This window comes from Acanthochromis polyacanthus, chromosome 8 (genome assembly GCF_021347895.1).
Source record: "Acanthochromis polyacanthus isolate Apoly-LR-REF ecotype Palm Island chromosome 8, KAUST_Apoly_ChrSc, whole genome shotgun sequence".
Taxonomy (NCBI): Eukaryota; Metazoa; Chordata; class Actinopteri; family Pomacentridae; genus Acanthochromis; species Acanthochromis polyacanthus.
Genome location: NC_067120.1, coordinates 12,750,677 through 12,769,363, shown reverse-complemented (window position 1 = coordinate 12,769,363; position 18,687 = coordinate 12,750,677). Strand labels below are relative to the sequence as shown.

General features: G+C 38.8%; 1 protein-coding gene and 1 non-coding gene across 3 annotated transcripts; both read left to right on the top strand.

Moving 5' to 3' along the window:
- Positions 1-1,104: 1,104 nt before the first annotated feature.
- On the top strand, positions 1,105-17,960 carry kif23 (kinesin family member 23). Of its 2 annotated transcripts, XM_022189934.2 has the most exons (23): positions 1,105-1,368; positions 1,598-1,664; positions 1,847-1,975; positions 4,418-4,523; positions 4,725-4,861; positions 4,963-5,075; positions 6,036-6,206; positions 6,406-6,450; positions 7,874-7,986; positions 8,287-8,408; positions 8,517-8,619; positions 8,697-8,776; positions 9,847-9,966; positions 10,056-10,215; positions 10,788-10,949; positions 11,071-11,237; positions 11,327-11,500; positions 11,672-11,875; positions 13,075-13,308; positions 13,791-13,879; positions 16,168-16,246; positions 17,327-17,397; positions 17,478-17,960. In XM_022189934.2, exons 1-23 carry the CDS (start codon positions 1,355-1,357, stop codon positions 17,491-17,493), a joined length of 2,676 nt encoding a protein of 891 aa, XP_022045626.1. In that variant the 5' UTR covers positions 1,105-1,354; the 3' UTR covers positions 17,494-17,960. The 2 variants fall into 2 exon arrangements, with proteins under 2 accessions (XP_022045626.1, XP_051808547.1); XM_051952587.1 differs by lacking the exon at positions 6,406-6,450.
- On the top strand, positions 8,056-8,152 carry LOC127535295 (Z30 small nucleolar RNA). The gene has a single exon (XR_007944143.1). It is a non-coding gene; the product is annotated as a Z30 small nucleolar RNA (small nucleolar RNA).
- Positions 17,961-18,687: the final 727 nt, after the last annotated feature.

Sequence of the window (18,687 nt, the reverse complement as noted above, 5' to 3'; positions counted from 1 at the left end):
TTAGGACTACAGAGTGACGTCACGCCAGCTTTTTTGTGGCGGCATTAGTTATTTATGCTTGTATGCGTGCATGCATGTATATATGCACAATAAAAAAATAAAAAAATAGTTATTTATGCTTTTAACATTTATCTTCCTCTTCATTTCTGCATATGTTGTTTGTTTTTGCATTTCTTGTGTGTGATTTTTTGGCTGCAACAAACCTGCAGTTTCATTCCAACATTAATGAACAACAATATGTATAGATATAGTATGTTTGCAACATTTTTTGGAAAACTGTAATCAAGTGTATACCCATTTAGACCATGTAAGCCATGTCTTTACATATCATTAATTTGCCTGTGGAAATGCATAACAGCATATGTTAAATGTTATGATAGTAAATAATCAGAAGGTTAAAAACCATGTTTAGTGAGGAAAGTAAATGGTGAACTGTCCAATTTAGTTCTGTAAGCCTCTGTTATGCTGGTTAGCAAACATTCTGCAGGCCTCAATGTTAAAGTCATATGATCTAAATGCAACAAATATTGTATAGGGTTTGAAGATAAACATAGCTGATCACACAATATGTAGCAATGCAGTTTATGATTGAAGGTGAGAATCAGTTGATAATCATACTTTGGGGAGACCTTTGATGCACAATGAATGGGATAAAGAATTCTATTTAAGTTCATATATATTGGGACAACTGGTTTGGCTTGGTTTGCTTGTACTCTCTGTCTGGTGTACAACAAAACCTTCGGCTGGACTGAAGACCACTGACTGCTCATTTTCTTCTTCTAAAGTGTGTAACAAAATTGAGAATAATTCAGTGGAACAATCAGAAATCTTTATTCCTCTGTGAAATGTTTTTCCCTAGCTGACCAGGTAAAATGTAAACCTGATAACCATTGTCACTTATAAAAACAATATAATCTCTAATATAGTTTAAAATCAATCACTTTAAAATATGTTTTAATAAACAGGCTGCATGTATTGGAAACATCAAACTAAGATAAATTTCTCATTATCTAAAACAAATATTCTCACTGTGAGAATTCCAATGGTGTATTTGCATTTGTTATTTGGTATCTATTGGTAATAGGTATCTAAGGCGACTCTACCTGCTGTATTAAAACACTTTGCTGAGGTATTTTATCAGTATCACATGTCACATATCTGTTGACTTCCACATATTTCACAGTTTTGCTTCCGTAAAAGGCTGGGCAGTGAGGGCAGGATCACGTGGTGGTCGTTGTGAAATCTAATTGGCTGCTGCTGGCTCGTTTTGAAAACGTCGTCTAGTTTGAGGCGGAGGGAAGATTCAAAATTGTAGCAACAGAAACGCCGAAACCGAGACAGGCAGCACGAAACAATGAACAGACAAGCGTGAGTACAGATTAATATTTCGTGTATCACGTTCAAACTACATTACTTACATGTATGCTGTTGCTAAATGCTGAGTAGGAGTGTACGGAGTTGTCGTGTTAAATACCTTAGCTTTACCGTTAGCCGGGGGCTAGGTAGCCTCTAGGCAGAAGCTTTGTTCAGCCGTTATAACTGCTCTCTGTCATAAATAGCTAACTAACGATTAAATGTAAACTCATTTTTTCTCCAGGAAGGGTAGAACACCTCGCAGGCCTCCTCCAAAAAAGCCTCCCAACAGCCAGAAAGACCCTGTTGGGGTGAGTGTCACTGCAGCAGGTTAACTGACAACATACTGTAATGCTGTTATAAGTGAATGTCTGGCTGATTGTGGTGTCATGTTACAGCAGTTTGTTACGGATTTAATCACCAGTTATTCAGGCATTATTAAAAAGCCTGATACAATTGGAGTACATCTGATTTAGTGGTTTTTGCTCCTCAGGTGTACTGTCGTGTGCGGCCTCTGGGTGCGGGGGACGAGGAGTGCTGCATTGAGGTGATCAGCACCACCACCATCCAGCTGCACGCCCCTGAAGGCTTCAAAACCAACCGCAATGGAGAATATAAAGAGGTAGGGGCTCTAGTAGTGAACCAAGGGCAGTTTGGGAGAACAATAGGAGTTTGCTGATATGCTATGTTTTTCTTACTGTCAGAAAATCCACCCCAAAAAAACAAAAAACAATCCTGAACATACGGATCAATATATAATTGAGGGACTTTTGAAGTCCATCGGCTATATCTTGCATACATTTTTATTAAAAGTTTAAAAAAATAACTAATGTTTTTATGTTCATTATGATCATGTCTTTGCAAATTCCATAATTATTTATTATGGAAACAATGACTTATTAATAACAAATGACTGGATATCAGTAAAATGCCAACTAACTAACTGTCCGAATTTAATATTAACCCCCTTCTAATTAGTTAAACAATAATAAAATGAGCCTATTCAAAAATAGTTTTGATTGTGTTCTTTTTCTTAAATTGAGATAATCATGACAGATATTTCTTTTTGTGTATCAAATTTTATATGGAAAATAATAAATTGTATCTTTGTCCGAGAAATCACTTTCAACCAAGTTACCTATTACGAAAACACCCCTCAAGGAAGTGTGTTAATTCTAAATATCATGACCTGCTCCACATGATGTCTTTTCCTGCTGAAAGAAAGAGTGGCAAGACTCCAAGGCTTTCCTAGTTAATTAATATAAGGTAGTGTGTGAGTCAAGTGTGGATTTATTGCGTGCCAACAGGTTCACTACAATATCTTTATAAAAAAAACTTTCAATTTTATATGTATATATATTTTAGATATATCTCAATTGTATATATAGTATTTAGAGGAATCTTTCTGTAAAAATGCCATTTGGTGTTTGGTTATAGTTGTTATATGCTGATTTTAGGGCTGAAAACAGCAAAACGTCAACTATAATACCTGTTAACTATGTTACAAAAAGTCCCACAATTATGTATTGACCCTTACACAGTAGCAGACAGTTTGGCTTAAATGGTAAATTTGAAAGTTGTGCAGCTACTTGTGTTTCGTAATATTTGAGGACTTGCGCTTTAAGACTACAACACATTTTCTGGCACTTACTCTTACTAATTCTTTAAGTACATGAAAAGTCATACACACAGTACAACAAGCTTTTTGTGTAACCCTCACCTGATTAGATATCTGGAGTGATTTCTAAACTTTTAATTGTTGATAAACTCATAAGAGAATAACGAGTAACCTTATCTAAGATAAATACGTGTACGACTGTTCCGGCGAAGGTGTTCTTGTTCCACTCAGGACATCTGCCTGATTGAGACATCACGCTCTGTTCATCCAGCTTTTAGTTTTGCAAGTTCTTTCTTTCGGCTGCAGGTTCTGAGTCTGTCTTGCTTTATTCAGCAGTTTGTACCGCTTGTTTTCAGCGTCACACCACTCTCTTCAAATTATTTTTAAACCAGACTCTTCAAGACTCCGTGCGATAGCTTCAGTTGAATCCACAGCTAAACCTGAATTATACACACTTAAACTATGAAAACATGTACAAACACATTTGTTAGTTACAAAATAAAACCTACGCATTTTTATACTGTCCATGCACTTTTTGCTGACAGTTGCGTGAAATCTTTGAATTTAAACATTTTCTGTCTGCTCATAAACACCTGGTTGAATGAGGGTGGTTGTGCTGTTAAAATGCAGAAGTATGGGAGTGACAGCCACAGAGAAAAAAGATTCTAAAAAAAAAAAAAAAAGTTCTGCTGGAAAAATAGTAGTTACTGAATGTAACTCCAGTTAAATGAGTGTGTTCGTAGCCTCTAGCACGTTTCCCTGTTGGGGTGACAAGATGAAGACATATATAGATCCACTTGTTAAATATTGTCTATGTGACCACAGCCTGATAAAGTTTATTATTATAAAAGAATAATTAAATGACACATTGTTGAGTCACATGGTTCATACTGTGTGACTTTCCTTCCTCACTATGGCACTGCAGGTTATTAGGGTCAATCCTTCATACATCATCATGCTGCTCACTGATTATATTACTCAAAAATGCAGTCTTATCATCTGGGGAATGCCTCACGGGTTTAGGAATCTACTGCCACTTATCTCAGTTCTCTAGCTATGTCCTCCAGCTCTCCTGGAGGGATTTCAAGGTGTTCTCAGGTCAGAAGGTATATCTAATCTATTTAGTTTGAAGTTCACGTAACCAGAAGCAGCTAATATTAGAGCTGCAGCTGCTCCTTGAAGTACTTGAAGTGATATTAGTGCTCGTATAGGATGTTTGTTGGACACTTCATGTGGAAGCATTTAAGGTATATTCATCAAAGCCTGTTTTATGATGTACTCTTTGGTAGGACCCTGAATATCACAGAAAGACTGAAAAAATAAAAAGTGTGGAATAATGAAATGGCATATTGTTGGTTTTAAGCTTTATGTGAATTGTCAAAAGGCAGGAAACTATGTGATAATGCCAGAATTAATCTTATATTATGATTCTCTCTTATCTCATAGACACAGTACTCCTTTAAAAAAGTCTTTGGAATCTCAGTATCTCAAATGGAGCTCTTTGAGGATGTGGCCAAACCGCTCGTAGATGACCTCATCCATGGAAAAAATGGTAAGAGCACAAAAATATGTCAGGAGAATTTTTGTCTATACAGTATCAGTTAAGGCACAGTCATCTGGCCTGGTCATTTACCTCACATAAGAAATTCTGTTTTGCTTTCTGAGTGTTTATGAATTGAAGCATGCCAGGAACCAGGAGCAGTTTGGTTTTGAGTTTATTATTGGAGGTTAATTTGCTCTCTGTTTGTTGCAGGTCTGCTCTTCACGTACGGAGTGACAGGCAGTGGGAAGACATTCACCATGACTGGCTCTCCAGGCCAGGGAGGACTTCTACCTCGCTCTCTCAACATGATCTTCAACAGTATTGGTCCCTACCAGGCCAACAGATATGTAAGAGAGTAGCATCCAAAAATGATGTTGATTATGTTTTGTACCCAGATAATTTGAGAATGTATAGTATTTATTTAATGTAATGCATTCTGTTTGTTTAGATTTTTAAGACGGATGATAAAAATGGCATGGAGGTTCAGAGTGAAGTTGATGCTTTGTTGGAGCGCCAAAGGCGGGGAAACAATGTGACTGTTCCTAAGACACCCTCGTCCAGGTAAAGACACCTTTACACTTTTCAATTTTAGGTTGTCTGAAATATAAGTTGACAATTGCAAGAGAAACACAATGACACCTGTGGCTATTAATCCAAAATGGTGATCTTAGATCACATGGTGAGACTCATGCACCAGCTGACTGGTTTGGCATTTTGGTGACCCAAGATGTTATGTGGAAAAATTAAGAGGGAAATTTACCAAGTTCTTACAGTGTGACTGGAGCATGAGTCTTATCTACGGACAAACTAATCACACGGAGTATGACATGAATTGATGCAAAGTATACTGGCTGGCCCAGCGTATTTTACGCTATCAGTCAAAAGTTTGGACACACCTTCCATTCAATGCTTTTTATTTATTTGTATTACTTTCTACATTGTAGATTAATACTGAAGATGAACACTTTTTTTATTTACAACTTAATTCCATATGCATTCTTTTATAGTTTTGATGTCTTCAGTATTAATCTACAATGTATAAAATAATTAAAAAAAACATTGAATGAGAAAGTGTGGCCAAACTTTTGACTGGTAGTGTACATGTCATTTTATATGTACTGAAGAAGCAAACGCGCCAAAACAATTATTGTGTTGAAAAGGAAAAAATCTGTGACTGCGCTAAAAAAGTAAACCTAACATTGCTGTATTTTCTAAACATAAGAGAGGGACAGATGGATGATACGAACTGACAACATGTTCTCATTTTTTTCCTGTTTACATTGTAGCACTACAATACACCGCATATTTGCATTTTCTGGCAGGCTTCCAGTTGATATCACACAGTCTGACACAGACGGAGATCTTATTAGACCCACTGCACAGTATGACTTGCAAAAACTTCAACAACTGTTGGTGTTGAACTATATAAAGACAGAAAACTGAGTCCAGGTGAAGCACAGTGATCTGAAGTAGGATGAATGATATGTACGTAATCTCTAAATTTTCCTGCTTGAATTTTAGACAAAAGCCTGATCCTGAGATTGCTGACATGATCAAGCCAGACGAGGCTTATAAAGCAGATGGTGTGGATGCGGACAGCGGCTACAGCATCTTCGTCTCCTACATTGAAATCTACAACAACTACATTTATGATCTCTTGGAGGAAACTCAGGAAGATGCAATCAAGCCAAAGTGAGTTCACAGAAATGTAAAGTGAAAGGTATATAATTCAGATATACGGATTTGCATAAAATGAAAGGACGATAAGCATCATGTCTTATCTGTTGACAGTAGCAGAACATAAAACTGTTTATCATTGTGGTTCTTGTCATTTATTCTTTACATGAAAAAGAAAGTAGAAGACAAAATTACTGTCCTTTCTTTTTACTAGGTGGAATGGTGGAGGCACACCTGTGCGCCAGAATACTGAGTTCATGTATGTGACCAGTGAATACTCGTCCATCAGACATCAAAGTAGCAGCCTGATTTAGCTGAACTTTGTCTGTTGAACACAGTCATACAGTCAAATTTGTAAATGGAACCTTGTCAATGTTGGAGATGTTTGTAAAGTTACTCAAATGTGTCAAATCTAAAATCAGTTTTCGCAAAAACTACACAAACACATAGGACTGGGTATCGTTCTAAACAATTTTATACCACTGCTAATGTAAAACCAAGGTTTCAGTATAGATACCAAAACGATGCTATTATCTATTTGTTTTTGTTTTTTTGTCAGTCTAAGACTTCTTACTCAGACCTATATTCAATAGGATCCCAATCAGTGCTCTACCGTGAGAAGTATAAAAGTGTCTGACAAATCCCTTTTTTCTTTTTCTTTATTCATCCCTGAAGAGAATGAATAAAGTGATTCTATTCTTTTATGTTTTAAACAAAACAAAGTGAAATATGGCTGGAAAAGTCAATGAAAGTATTCACAAATGAATAGCACCTGATAAAACCTTAATTAATTAGTTCTTGTTTAAGTAAATTTTGAAGCAAGACAAGTTTTAGTGTGTCCAGAAGGAGTAATTGTTTTTGTGCATAGTTTATTCAATTCAATTTTATTTATATAGCGTCAATTACAGTCAAATCGTCTCAAGACGCTTTACAGAACCCATATGCCTGACCCCCAGAGCAAGCCCAAAGGCGACAGTGGCAAGGAAAACACCCTTTTAACAGGGAAGAAACCTCGAGCAAAAACGCTCTGTTTATGTGATGGTAAACTGAATATATTTAAGATTTGTATATATTATTGATCAAATAATTGGTTATTTAATCCACAAAATAGTAATTAATTAACTATTAACATAATTAGTTCCTAAAGCCAGAGTCCTAAAACAACCAATAAAATCACACGCAGCTCTAGACCTGGAAAAATTACCATTTAAGTAAAATCATATGTTCAAAGAAAAAGCCGTGCAAAATTTGGAATCTGAGCAGGTACCTCATGCTAAATGTTTTAATTTACTATACTCACCGCTGTTGACTCATTTGGGAAATACTAAAAACATACTGATAATATGATAATACCCAGTCCTCTGTAAAAACATGACTAACAGAGCTGCTGATTGCAAGCTCCACCAGGTAACGTCTCCAGTGTTGATGAGGGTTCCTTTAGTTTTAAGAATCCTTACATATCCCCCTGCTGCTTGTAGTCTTCGTCATGGTAAAGCTCTTGAATGTCCTTACTCCTGTGTGTTACTCTGTATGACGATTGTAACTGATTACTTTCTCTGGCTGGAATCAAGCAACATTTCCTACCCTGCCTCACCCCTGTTCAATGCTTGATACTCAACTTTAGTTGCATGGAAACCTCAGTTCCATGTCTCAGGGAATAACTTTTTTTTTTCTCATCGTAGACCTCCTCAGTCTAAAATCCTCAGAGAGGATCAGAATCACAACATGTATGTGGCTGGTTGTATGGAGGTCGAAGTCAAGTCTGCTGAAGAGGCTTTTCAAGTGTTCTGGAGAGGTGAGTTGCTGTAAGAAGGGGGTTCAAATATATGGAAGGGGCTGATGATGCTTTTTTCATTTTAAATCACTGCACTGATGATTGTAGATGAGTCTGACCTGGAATTGTCAGCCTCCGGGTCGCCTCTGTCCAGGAAATGACTGCAGTTAATCTTCTCTCTGAGCAGGTTATAAAAGAGCTGAAAGAATCAATAGTTCAATAGGAAATCAATAGTTTTGTACTTAAATTTTTTAAATTTAATTAATCATGACTATGCTCTCTGTGAATCAGTGTGGTCTGAAAGTTACCTGTTTTTTCCAGGTCAAAAGAAGAGGAAGGTTGCAAACACCTGTCTGAACAGAGAGTCCAGTCGCTCACACAGTGTGTTCATTATTAAAATGGCTCAAGCTCCACTAGACGCAGACGGCACCGACCTTCTCCAGGTTAGCTCAAAATGAAGCCAAATTTCTGGCTGTAGAGTTGAATGCAGGTTTGTAATTCTTACTTGGATAAATTGTATTTGACAGTCTGTTTCTCATTTTGATTGTCAGGATAAGAACCAGGTGAGCGTCAGTCAGCTGTGCCTGGTGGATCTGGCTGGAAGTGAGCGTACTGGCAGGACGGGGGCAGAAGGCACTCGTATACGGGAAGCAGGTTTGCTAATGACATCAGGATTATGTTTTAATGCCAGCTGAGGTTTGTGTGAGATTTAACAGCATTTTACCTTTCAGGTAACATCAACCAGTCTTTGCTGAATCTGCGGACGTGCATTGAGATACTTCGAGAGAACCAAATGTGTGGCACAAACAGGGTATGTGTGGTCAAAATGCTTCTAGAGCGGTACTTTAAAGAACCCAAAATATGCCTTTTTGTGTTTCTATCATTTAGTGTGTTTACCTGCCCTTCAGATATCACATACTGGTTACTTATTTATGCTTGCATGTAAACACATTTGTATAACCCCTGCTTAGTAGTTAGAATGAGCAGCTTACTTGCAGTTAGCAGTATTTTGTCACTAGAACTCTTATTGTTAGGGCTACATTCTTATTCTCGTAGATCCAGGGCTATGACGTGAAACCAGCATGGCCTTGCTTTGGTTGGTCTTTCTGACCAGTTAGAATAGACTGGGAGTTTTGTGAAGGATGCCTTGAAGAGACAGGAGCTAAAACTGATTATTTCAGACAGAGGGTTAGAAAAGAGGCTGCAACCAAGTACGGTATAAGAAAAAAAATGTTTTTTGATTACAGCAAGTAAACATTCTAAGAGTACCCCAAAATTTGAATCAGAATCAACTTTATTGGCCAAGTTAGAACATGCAAACGAGGAATTTGTGTCTGGTGAATCTTAGCTCTGTGTGTACAGTAATCAGAGGGAGAAAACGAAGTCCTAAAAATAAGGTAAAGGTTGAGTAGTAGACATAACCTAGAACAATCAAAGTAAGAGCAGCATTAACACCATTAATAGCAGCATTTTCAGTGTGTGTGCAAAGTGGCAGGGTTATTTAGGTAGGTGTGGTACAATTTAAAATAGTGCAAATACGCATAGGTGTGGGCTACTGAACTGTGGTTTGAGTCTTTGTGAGTAGTAAGGGTTCATCAGAGCAACAGCTTAGGGGAAGAAACTGTGTGTTTGGTAGATTTGGCATACAGTGCTCTGTAGTGCCCAACAGACAGGAGGAGTTTAAAGAGTTTATATGTGGGGTGTGAGGGGTCTGCAGAGATGTTCACTGCCCGCTTCATGACCCTGGACAGGTACAAGACCTGGATGAAGGGCAGGTCAGCCCCAGTTATTGCCTCTGCAGACCTGTAAATGTACATGATAGGGGCTCTTTAATCACACCCACTCATGAATCATGTAGGTAATTTAAGTTTTCTCTTCCAGATGGTCCCCTACAGAGACTCCAAAGTAACCCACCTGTTTAAAAACTACTTTGATGGAGAAGGAAAAGTCAGGATGGTTGTTTGTGTGAATCCAAAGGCTGACGATTACGAGGAAACCTTGGTAAGTTCATCCCACACTTGGACTTTATCGTTCAGTGAACTTGTAAATTTCCTTTCATCTGACATCCAAGACACGCTCTGTTTGTGCAGCTGGTGATGCGGTTTGCAGAGATGACCCAGGAAGTGGAAGTGGCTCGGCCAGTGGACAGGCCCATCTGTGGCTTCACTCCAGGCCGTCGTCACAGAAACCAGGCATTCAAAGAGGAGCTGTCTCGCCGGCTGGAGGAGCGTGGCGGTCCAGTAGACAGGGGTAACAGTTGGACACTTTTTTTTAATATGATATCACAGACAGCCATAATTAATATCTGAATACGCTGCTATATTTAAATGACAGAACAATTAGTGGATTCAAAATGATAAAGAAGTGAAAACATTAAATGTGAACACTGAGATATGTAAATAAAACATGTCAAACTGCAGCCACACATTGAAATTTCTAATTTTAATATTACACAGAGAATCAATATGGAGTAGTGGATTCAGGTATTAAGAGATTTTTTTTAAATTCATTTATGATTTTCAGGATAAGTAACTGCTGTGATAATGATTATTGCTTCAGTTTATTAGCCAGTCCTGTACACACTTCTATCAAGCACTAAATGCAGACTGACTTTATTTCAAATTTAACTGCAGATTGATGCATCGTCACATTAAAATTTGTCCTCAAATTGAAGACAGCCCGACTTTTTAAAGTAATTTCCATAAAAATACACAGCATTGTCTTTGGACCAATAATTGTGTGGAGATGTTTTATCCATAGAATATATTTTGTATGCTGATAAAAACACTGAGTTTAAGAAGTTGTTTATTGTGTTTTTGTAGATGTCTCATCTGTTATGAACTACATGGTGCACAGCCTCCCACCTCTCCCCTCCTCCGAGCTCACTGACCCACATGATGACATCACCCTGCCACGACTGATTGAAGCTCTGCAGAACAGACACAGAATCAGACAGATGATGATTGAAGACTACAACAAAGCAGGTGTCTGCTCACATTTTAGTCCAGCTGTTACTTGGTGGCTTTGACAGGCTGGGGTATTTGAAAAGTTGGACTTTTTAAAAAAAATCTTGGCTCACCTTTCATTTCCCTCGTGTTATTTTAGCCAACATGATGAAGTCTATGCTTCAGGATCTGGATGCCAACCTCATTTCCAAAGACAACTTTATTCATGAACAAAATGGCAAACTGGCAGAAAGAGACAAAATCATCCAGAGCAACAAGGCAGAGATGGAACGTTTGGAAAAGAAAAACAAGATGCAAGAACATAAGGTGGGACATAAAAATATTTAAGTGTCCCTTAGAATGCTGACAAGAAGATAGTTTAGTTTTATTAAATGTCTCACATGGCACTCTTCCAGATCGACATCCTGCAAAAAACAACAAAAATCTATGAGGATGACAAGCGGTCAATGCAGCAGGAGCTGGAAACCAGAGAACAGCGGCTGCACAGGGAACTGTCTGAGAAGAGACGCATGGAGCAGCGCATGCACGGCATGGTCTCAGACACTCAGCACAAATGGGAGAAAGAATGTGTGAGTTTTTTATTTTCATAATGCAGAAATTACAGAATTGGTAACATTTTGTTTACTGTCCGCATTATACAAGCAAACTCTTTAGCCTCCTGGGATTATTATGTTTTTTATCATTTTAATGATAATGACTTGTGATTGTTGCACTTGGACAATAATGCTATTATTGTGCAGGAGAGACGCGTTAATGCAATGCAGCTTGAGATGCAAAACAAGCTCTGGGTGAAAGACGAAAAGCTGAAGCAGCTGAAAGCCATTGTTACAGAGAGCAAGACTCCAGGACGTCCCCAGCCTCCACCGCGTCAGACGCAGCCTCAGCGGCCTTCCAGAGAGGAACGCCTCCCGGCAAAGAGATCTGCCTCCCCGTCGCCTCTTCCTGTATGTTATGCTCATAATGCTTAGCTTCTGTTTCATTTATGTTGCTAAATGTTGTTGGATTACATAAACGGTGGAACAGAATTCTGTCCTTTCAAAGGGAACATCTATCTACCTCTGTGTAAATCTGATAACCATCCTGACTAACAACGCTAATCACAATAGAACAGCAGAAGACACCTCTTGCATATTATAATGTAGTCCAGGAACTGTTAATTACCACTGAGAAACTGAAAAATGTCAGAGAGATGTTGTTATTTTTGGGACTGCTGAGATGAGCTGAATTGCATTGCAAAAAGGACTAACTAATGTATTTGCAGAATCAATATTATTCAGTTATTACTTGACTCAGCTGCATAGTCTATAATATGGTGAAAAATGTCCAAACTGACATCTTCACATGCCATTACATCAAATTTAAGAGCACTAATAACAAAATATCAGTAGTTTCTTACACTGAGGAACATGAATTGACCGTTTTCTTATTATGCTGTTATCAAATATATTGCTAACTATTGTTGTCAGTTGACTTCTTGTTACTACTCACAAAGCAGTACTCTAATCTATAGCATGATCACTGTACAGATCTAAATTTTCCTGTGTCTTTTGTGTCTGTAACTAACTGTTAATATGCGGTGTTTCCACTTTGCCCCCAGTGCCATGTTGATTCTCCTCAAGTCAGTCCAGTGATAGATTCACAGCCAGTCAGTACCGCTAGAGTCGAGGAAGATGAGATGAACCCAAAGCCCACCTGCCCCTACCCCAGCACCAGTAGTTCTTGGTCTGTGGCTACCTCTATCTCTGCCTCTGCATGGGAGCAGCGGTCAGCTCAAGACAACATACAGGAATACCATTCCCCTTGCACCCCCATCAGAACCCAGTCTCCAGCAGGCCCCTCAGCCAGCCGGTCCAAGAGAAGAGCTATGTGCTTGAATAGAGAGGAAGAACGAGCCTGCTGCCCTCCGTTTGACCTAGATCTTTTTCAGAGAAGCTCCAGGGTCAGTGAGTTAGCTACAGATAGCAGGATGAAGTTGTAGAATGAAACCTGGTGGCTCTGATCACGGTTAAGGTTCCTTCATGTAAAAATATCCTCTTATGACACCTTGTGCCAAGCTCTGTAATAACTTGACTGAGTTGTATGTTTGTTTTTCCCTCTTTGGGGCGTTTCCTTCTTTAATTTGTTATTCGGTTGATCTAAGCAGACGACGACACCAGTACGGCCGCTGCACCGTCGTTCCCGTTCTGCCGGTGGTGAGAAGTGGGTGGACCACAAGCCGACCTCCAGCCTGGACTTGGGCACAGTGTTGCAGCCCGTCATTCCTAATGCCATCCAGGTGTCTACACCCAGTGAGAAGAACCTGTCTAAGTGTGACAAATATGTGTTAACGCACCAGGAGGTTGCCTCTGATGGCGAGATAAAGACCCAACTTATTAAGGTGAGATATGCTGCAGGAGGATATTACAAACATATCTGAAAAAGTCTCCATCTGATCTCAGTCTGACAACATATTTATGTTAGCTATTTCCTGTTTCGGAAGAGCTCACATTTTGCCCTAACCAGCCAGTATCTCTAGCAGTTGGTGCTCTGAGCAGTTTTTATGTTACTCAAAGAAATCTGTTAATTGTAAAAATAAAGTTATTTCTGTACATTGACTGTAAAGTCTGTAATGGTGTCAGTCTCATCGATGCTTGTCCAAGGAGAGACTAGTGAGGTGTTAAAGTGTGAACACATCACTTCTATTTCAAACAATGTCACCATGTGTCGCTTTTTATAATGCATTGTACTTCATCTGTTAAAAAAAAAACAAGCCTGCATCTGTATTTCAACATGAATAACACCACATTTACAGAGTTTTAAGACTGGATGAACTGCAAATAAAAGTTGGCTAACACCTAATATTTGTTCTTCATTATTCAGGGTGATGTGCTTAAAACCAGAGGAGGAGGACAAGCCGTCCAGTTCACAGACATCGAGACACTGAAACAGGAGCTCACCACAGTCCCAAGGTAGTAAGCTACGGACATTTACTCATGATGTCCACTGTCCCTAAGATGTCTTGAATTATATTTTTTTTTATTTTTGGCCATTTGAACTGTTTGTACATTTTGAGAAAGGCTATCAGTTACATGGTCACAAGGATTGGAGGAAGATGTACACACGTGGACAAAATTGTTGGTACCCCTCAGTTAAAGAAGGAAAAACCCACAATTCTCACTGAAATCACTTGAAACTCACAAAAGTAACAATAAATAAAAATTTATTGAAAATTAAATAATCAAAAACAGCCATTACTTTTGAATTGTTGATTAACATAATTATTTAAAAAAACAAACTAATGAAACAGGCCTGGACAAAAATGATGGTACCTCTATAAAAGATTGAAAACTATTTGACCAGAGTGACATGATTAACTCAGGTGTGTCATTTAATTGACATCACAGGTGTTTCCAAACTCATAATCAGTCAGTCTGCCTATTTAAAGGGAGACAAGTAGTCACCCTGCTGTTTGGTGAAAAGGTGTGTACCACACTGAACATGGACAACAGAAAGCGAAGGAGAGAATTGTCCCAGGACATCGGAAAAAAAATGATAGACAAACATCTTAAAGGTAAAGGCTATAAGACCATCTCTAAACAGCTTGAAGTTCCTGTGACAACAGTGGCTCATATTATTCAGAAGTTCAAGACCCACGGGACAGTAGCCAACCTCCCTGGACGTGGCCGCAAGAGGAAAATTGATGACAAATTGAAGAGACGGATCGTTGGAATTGTATCCAAAGAGCCCAGAGCAACCTCCAAAGAAATTAAAGGTGAACTCCAAGGCCAAGGTACATCAGTGTCAGATCGCACCATTCGTCGTTGTTTGAGCCAAAGTGGACTTCATGGGAGACGACCAAGGAGGACACCACTGCTGAAAAAAACTCATAAAAAAGCCAGACTGGAATTTGCAAAAATGCATGTTGACAAGCCACAAAGCTTCTGGGAGAATGTCCTTTGGACAGATGAGACCAAACTGGAGCTTTTTGGTAAGGCACATCAACTCTATGTTCATAGACTCAAAAACCAAGCATACGAAGAAAAGAACACTGTCCCTACGGTGAAACATGGAGGAGGCTCAGTAATGTTTTGGGGCTGCTTTGCTGCATCTGGCACAGGGTGTCTTGAAAGTGTGCAAGGTACGATGAAATCTGAAGACTATCAAGGCATTCTGGAGAGAAATGTGCTGCCTAGTGTCAGAAAGCTTGGTCTCAGTCGCAGGTCATGGGTCTTCCAACAGGACAACGATCCAAAACACACAGCCAAAAACACCCAAGAATGGCTGAGAGAAAAGCGTTGGACTATTCTAAAGTGGCCTTCTATGAGCCCAGATCTGAATCCAATTGCACATATGTGGAAGGAGCTGAAACATGCCATTTGGAGAAGACACCCATCAAACCTGAGACAACTGGAGCTGTTTGCTCATGAGGAGTGGGCCAAAATACCTGTTGACAGCTGCAGAACGCTCATTGACAAATACAGAAATCGTTTAATTGCAGTGATTGCCTCAAAAGGTTGTGCAACAAAATATTAAGTTATGGGTACCATCATTTTTGTCCAGCCCTGTTTCATTAGTTTGTTTTTTTAATAATTATGTTAATCAACAATTCAAAAGTGATGGCTGATTTTGATTTATTTAATTTTCAATAAATTTTTATTTATTGTTACTTTTGTGAGTTTCAAGTGATTTCAGTGAGAATTGTGGGTTTTTCCTTCTTTAACTGAGGGGTACCAACAATTTTGTCCACGTGTGTAGTTTGCAAGTTGAGCTACTTTATCAAAAAATGTCAGTACACTTTCCACTGCTTGAGAAAAGCCTGCCGCACTGATACATTTCTCATTCTGAATGGTTGTTTAATCACAATATTTAACTGTCAAAAAGAGAGAAATAACTCACAGTATTTGTCTGAAAAATCACACTGACAGATTTTATGGGCAGAGTTTTTGTGCACTTTGACTTAGCAATAATATTGAAATTTATCATTTAATACATAAGTTATGTATAGTTTTAAGATGTGTGAATGGTTATTGCTGCATGTAAAACTGCATTAAACATTTTGAATATCACATTTCATTAATCATAATATTAATATTATAGTGACTTATTTTACACTCATCACCCAGCATTAACATTTATTTTTTTATTCTGAAAAGGTTGTTAATTGTTTCTCGCTCAGGTGCCAAAGCACTAAATTTCATTCCAAACGCGTGAAGATGTAATAATTAACAGCATACTCATTTTACATCTGTCTCTAAAGCCGGAAGAGGAAATCTTCAGAAGGCACCCCGACAGGTGGGGATGGAACAGATGGAGCCTGGACTGATGTGGAGACAAGGGTAAGATGATAAAATTGATTAGTCTCAATTAAACTTTCTGTGTGCTGGTTTAAGGCTGGATTGTTGGCACACAAAGGCAAGAACGCATCAATGTTATTATATTACACAAAGTTCTAATCTGAAAGACACGTTCTCATACATAAATATCAGATCGGTGTCTACATATTCCGTATATGAAATCTATTCCTGAGCATGAACACACAGACATACAGAGAGAGTTGCAGAAATTTACCTCACAGAAACGTAAAGTTAACACTATCTTGAGAAAGCAACCAGATCATGGCATGAACTTAAGTTTTCCTGAGTATGTAGGCGGAAACTAACCGTGACGTCACCCGTTGGTTTCAACGCCGAGAAAATGAAGCCCGGATTTTGCTACTTCCTGGTCGCCATTTTGGATTTTTTGGAGCCAGTGACATAAAAAGCGTCATCAAACAGACTGGACCGGAGAGCAACTAGGGGCAGGATTGCCTGAGGACTTTCTTATCCCACCCACATTTTACCACAGAGGCTTCTGTTGCTGTCTATCAAGTATAGCCACGCCCCCTGGCTCCGCCAACTTTAACGATTTATTTAAAATTCAGTATTGATTTATTTTGAGATCGGCCACCTGATCTCTCATTTTGACCATGAAAACTAACGGGAAAAAAATCCTGAGCTGTAGAACATCAGTCTATCAAATTTTATTTTTTCCAAAAATGAATTGGGGTCTATGGAGAAAAAGCTTTTTGGAGCCAACCCTAGCGGACGGCGTGATATTGCAAGTTTTTGACACTTCCGGGTTGGCTTCAATTCTGGAGCCAGATGCTACGTCCACTATATATACAGTCTATGGTCCATATCCATACAGCACTGAGTCGATGTCACTGATGTTTTGGCAACACAGTTACCGTCGCTGCGTAGCACTCTAACTTTATACAAACATTTTTAGCATAGGCAAGCGTCAACAAATAGAAACGAAGAGCTAGCAATCTTTATTGTATTAGTGCTAATGCATCCCGCAGTTACAGTCCTCTTTGTATTACGGTAAATTTAAGACTTCAGCTTAGATTTGGTTCACAATTTACCGTTTCATCCCAGTGCTCCGTGGCCATGGAGATGAGGGCTGGATCGAACATGGGACCCGGATATGAGCACCACGGGATCACCAAGTAAGCGCTCAATTTTCTAGATCAGCATTTTGTTTTGAGGCACAGCTGGAGATTACGACTGACTCAGTTTTCTCTTACAGGCGCAGAAAACCTTGAAAGCGTTGAGCGGCTGCAGCAGTGATCACTACACTCCTCTCTCCTGACCTGACTGTTGTGCAATAGTCTGAAGTTTGTTTTTGTAGTAGCTCTAGGGATTATATTTAAACATTTTCTATGCTTTTTATATATGCAACAGTGTATATACCTGGGTCGCCAAAGCTATTTTGTAAAGTATTTTATACGCTTTTTTCCCTGTTGAGTCAAATACAAATGTTGTTGGACTGAGTCAAATGAGTGGCAGATGTTTAGTTACTGTGGATCTACAGCTGAAAAGAAAAAGAGTGTTTGCACAGTTGTTACTCGGCACATGAGAAGTTATTGTGAAGCTGCCATAATATTGATTTATGTCTGCTATAAACTGTTTGACTGTATTACACTGAGCTACAGGTAAAGTTTAAATCATCAGCTTATTTTGGAAGTTTTTTCTTTCACTGTACACTCAGGAATAAAATTCCTTTAAAGTACTGCTTTGTTGTGGCCAAGATCGTTTTTGAACACTAGATGGCAGCACAGGACAGTGAGACGGTATATATGTTCAGTTGAAACAGTGGATGTACAACTATGACAAGGCATCCCTTATACCACACAATCTGTGGGCACCATAATAATACAACATGAAAAGTGAACTTTATCAATGTCACTGAACAGAGGCACAATTTTATCATGTCTGCTCACATTTTAGAGTTTTGGCAGTTGCAAAGACCAATTTTAACAGTTAGAGGTTGACAGGCTAATACAGAGAGAAAACAAATTTGCTTCAAAACGATGCTTGAAAAGGGATTTAATGTCGAGTTAGCGCTCTGGGCGACTGAGTGCCAAGAGTGGAGCAATACTCTGTCATATAAACAAAGTCTGATTTCAATTACTTTGCTGAAATTGCTTTCCTGTGCTCATGCTTGATTAGATATTCATTATGTTAAACAAGACACCTTGTATATAAATGCATATTAAATCAGTGTGGTTGGCTGCCCTCAGGGCAAGTCAGCTGTGTCCCAGGCTGGCAAAAAGCCCAAATATGTCCTGTGTCCTGACTTAAACTGCTATGTGGTTGGTTTTGTTGTTTAAATGGTTTTGATACTTTGAACTGACAGAACAAGGGCCAAAGTTGGTGTTTGTGGAAATAGTAGAGTTCATGAAATCCTGCATTCACTATTAGTAAACGGATGTATTCAAAACATCAAAAGTAAAACC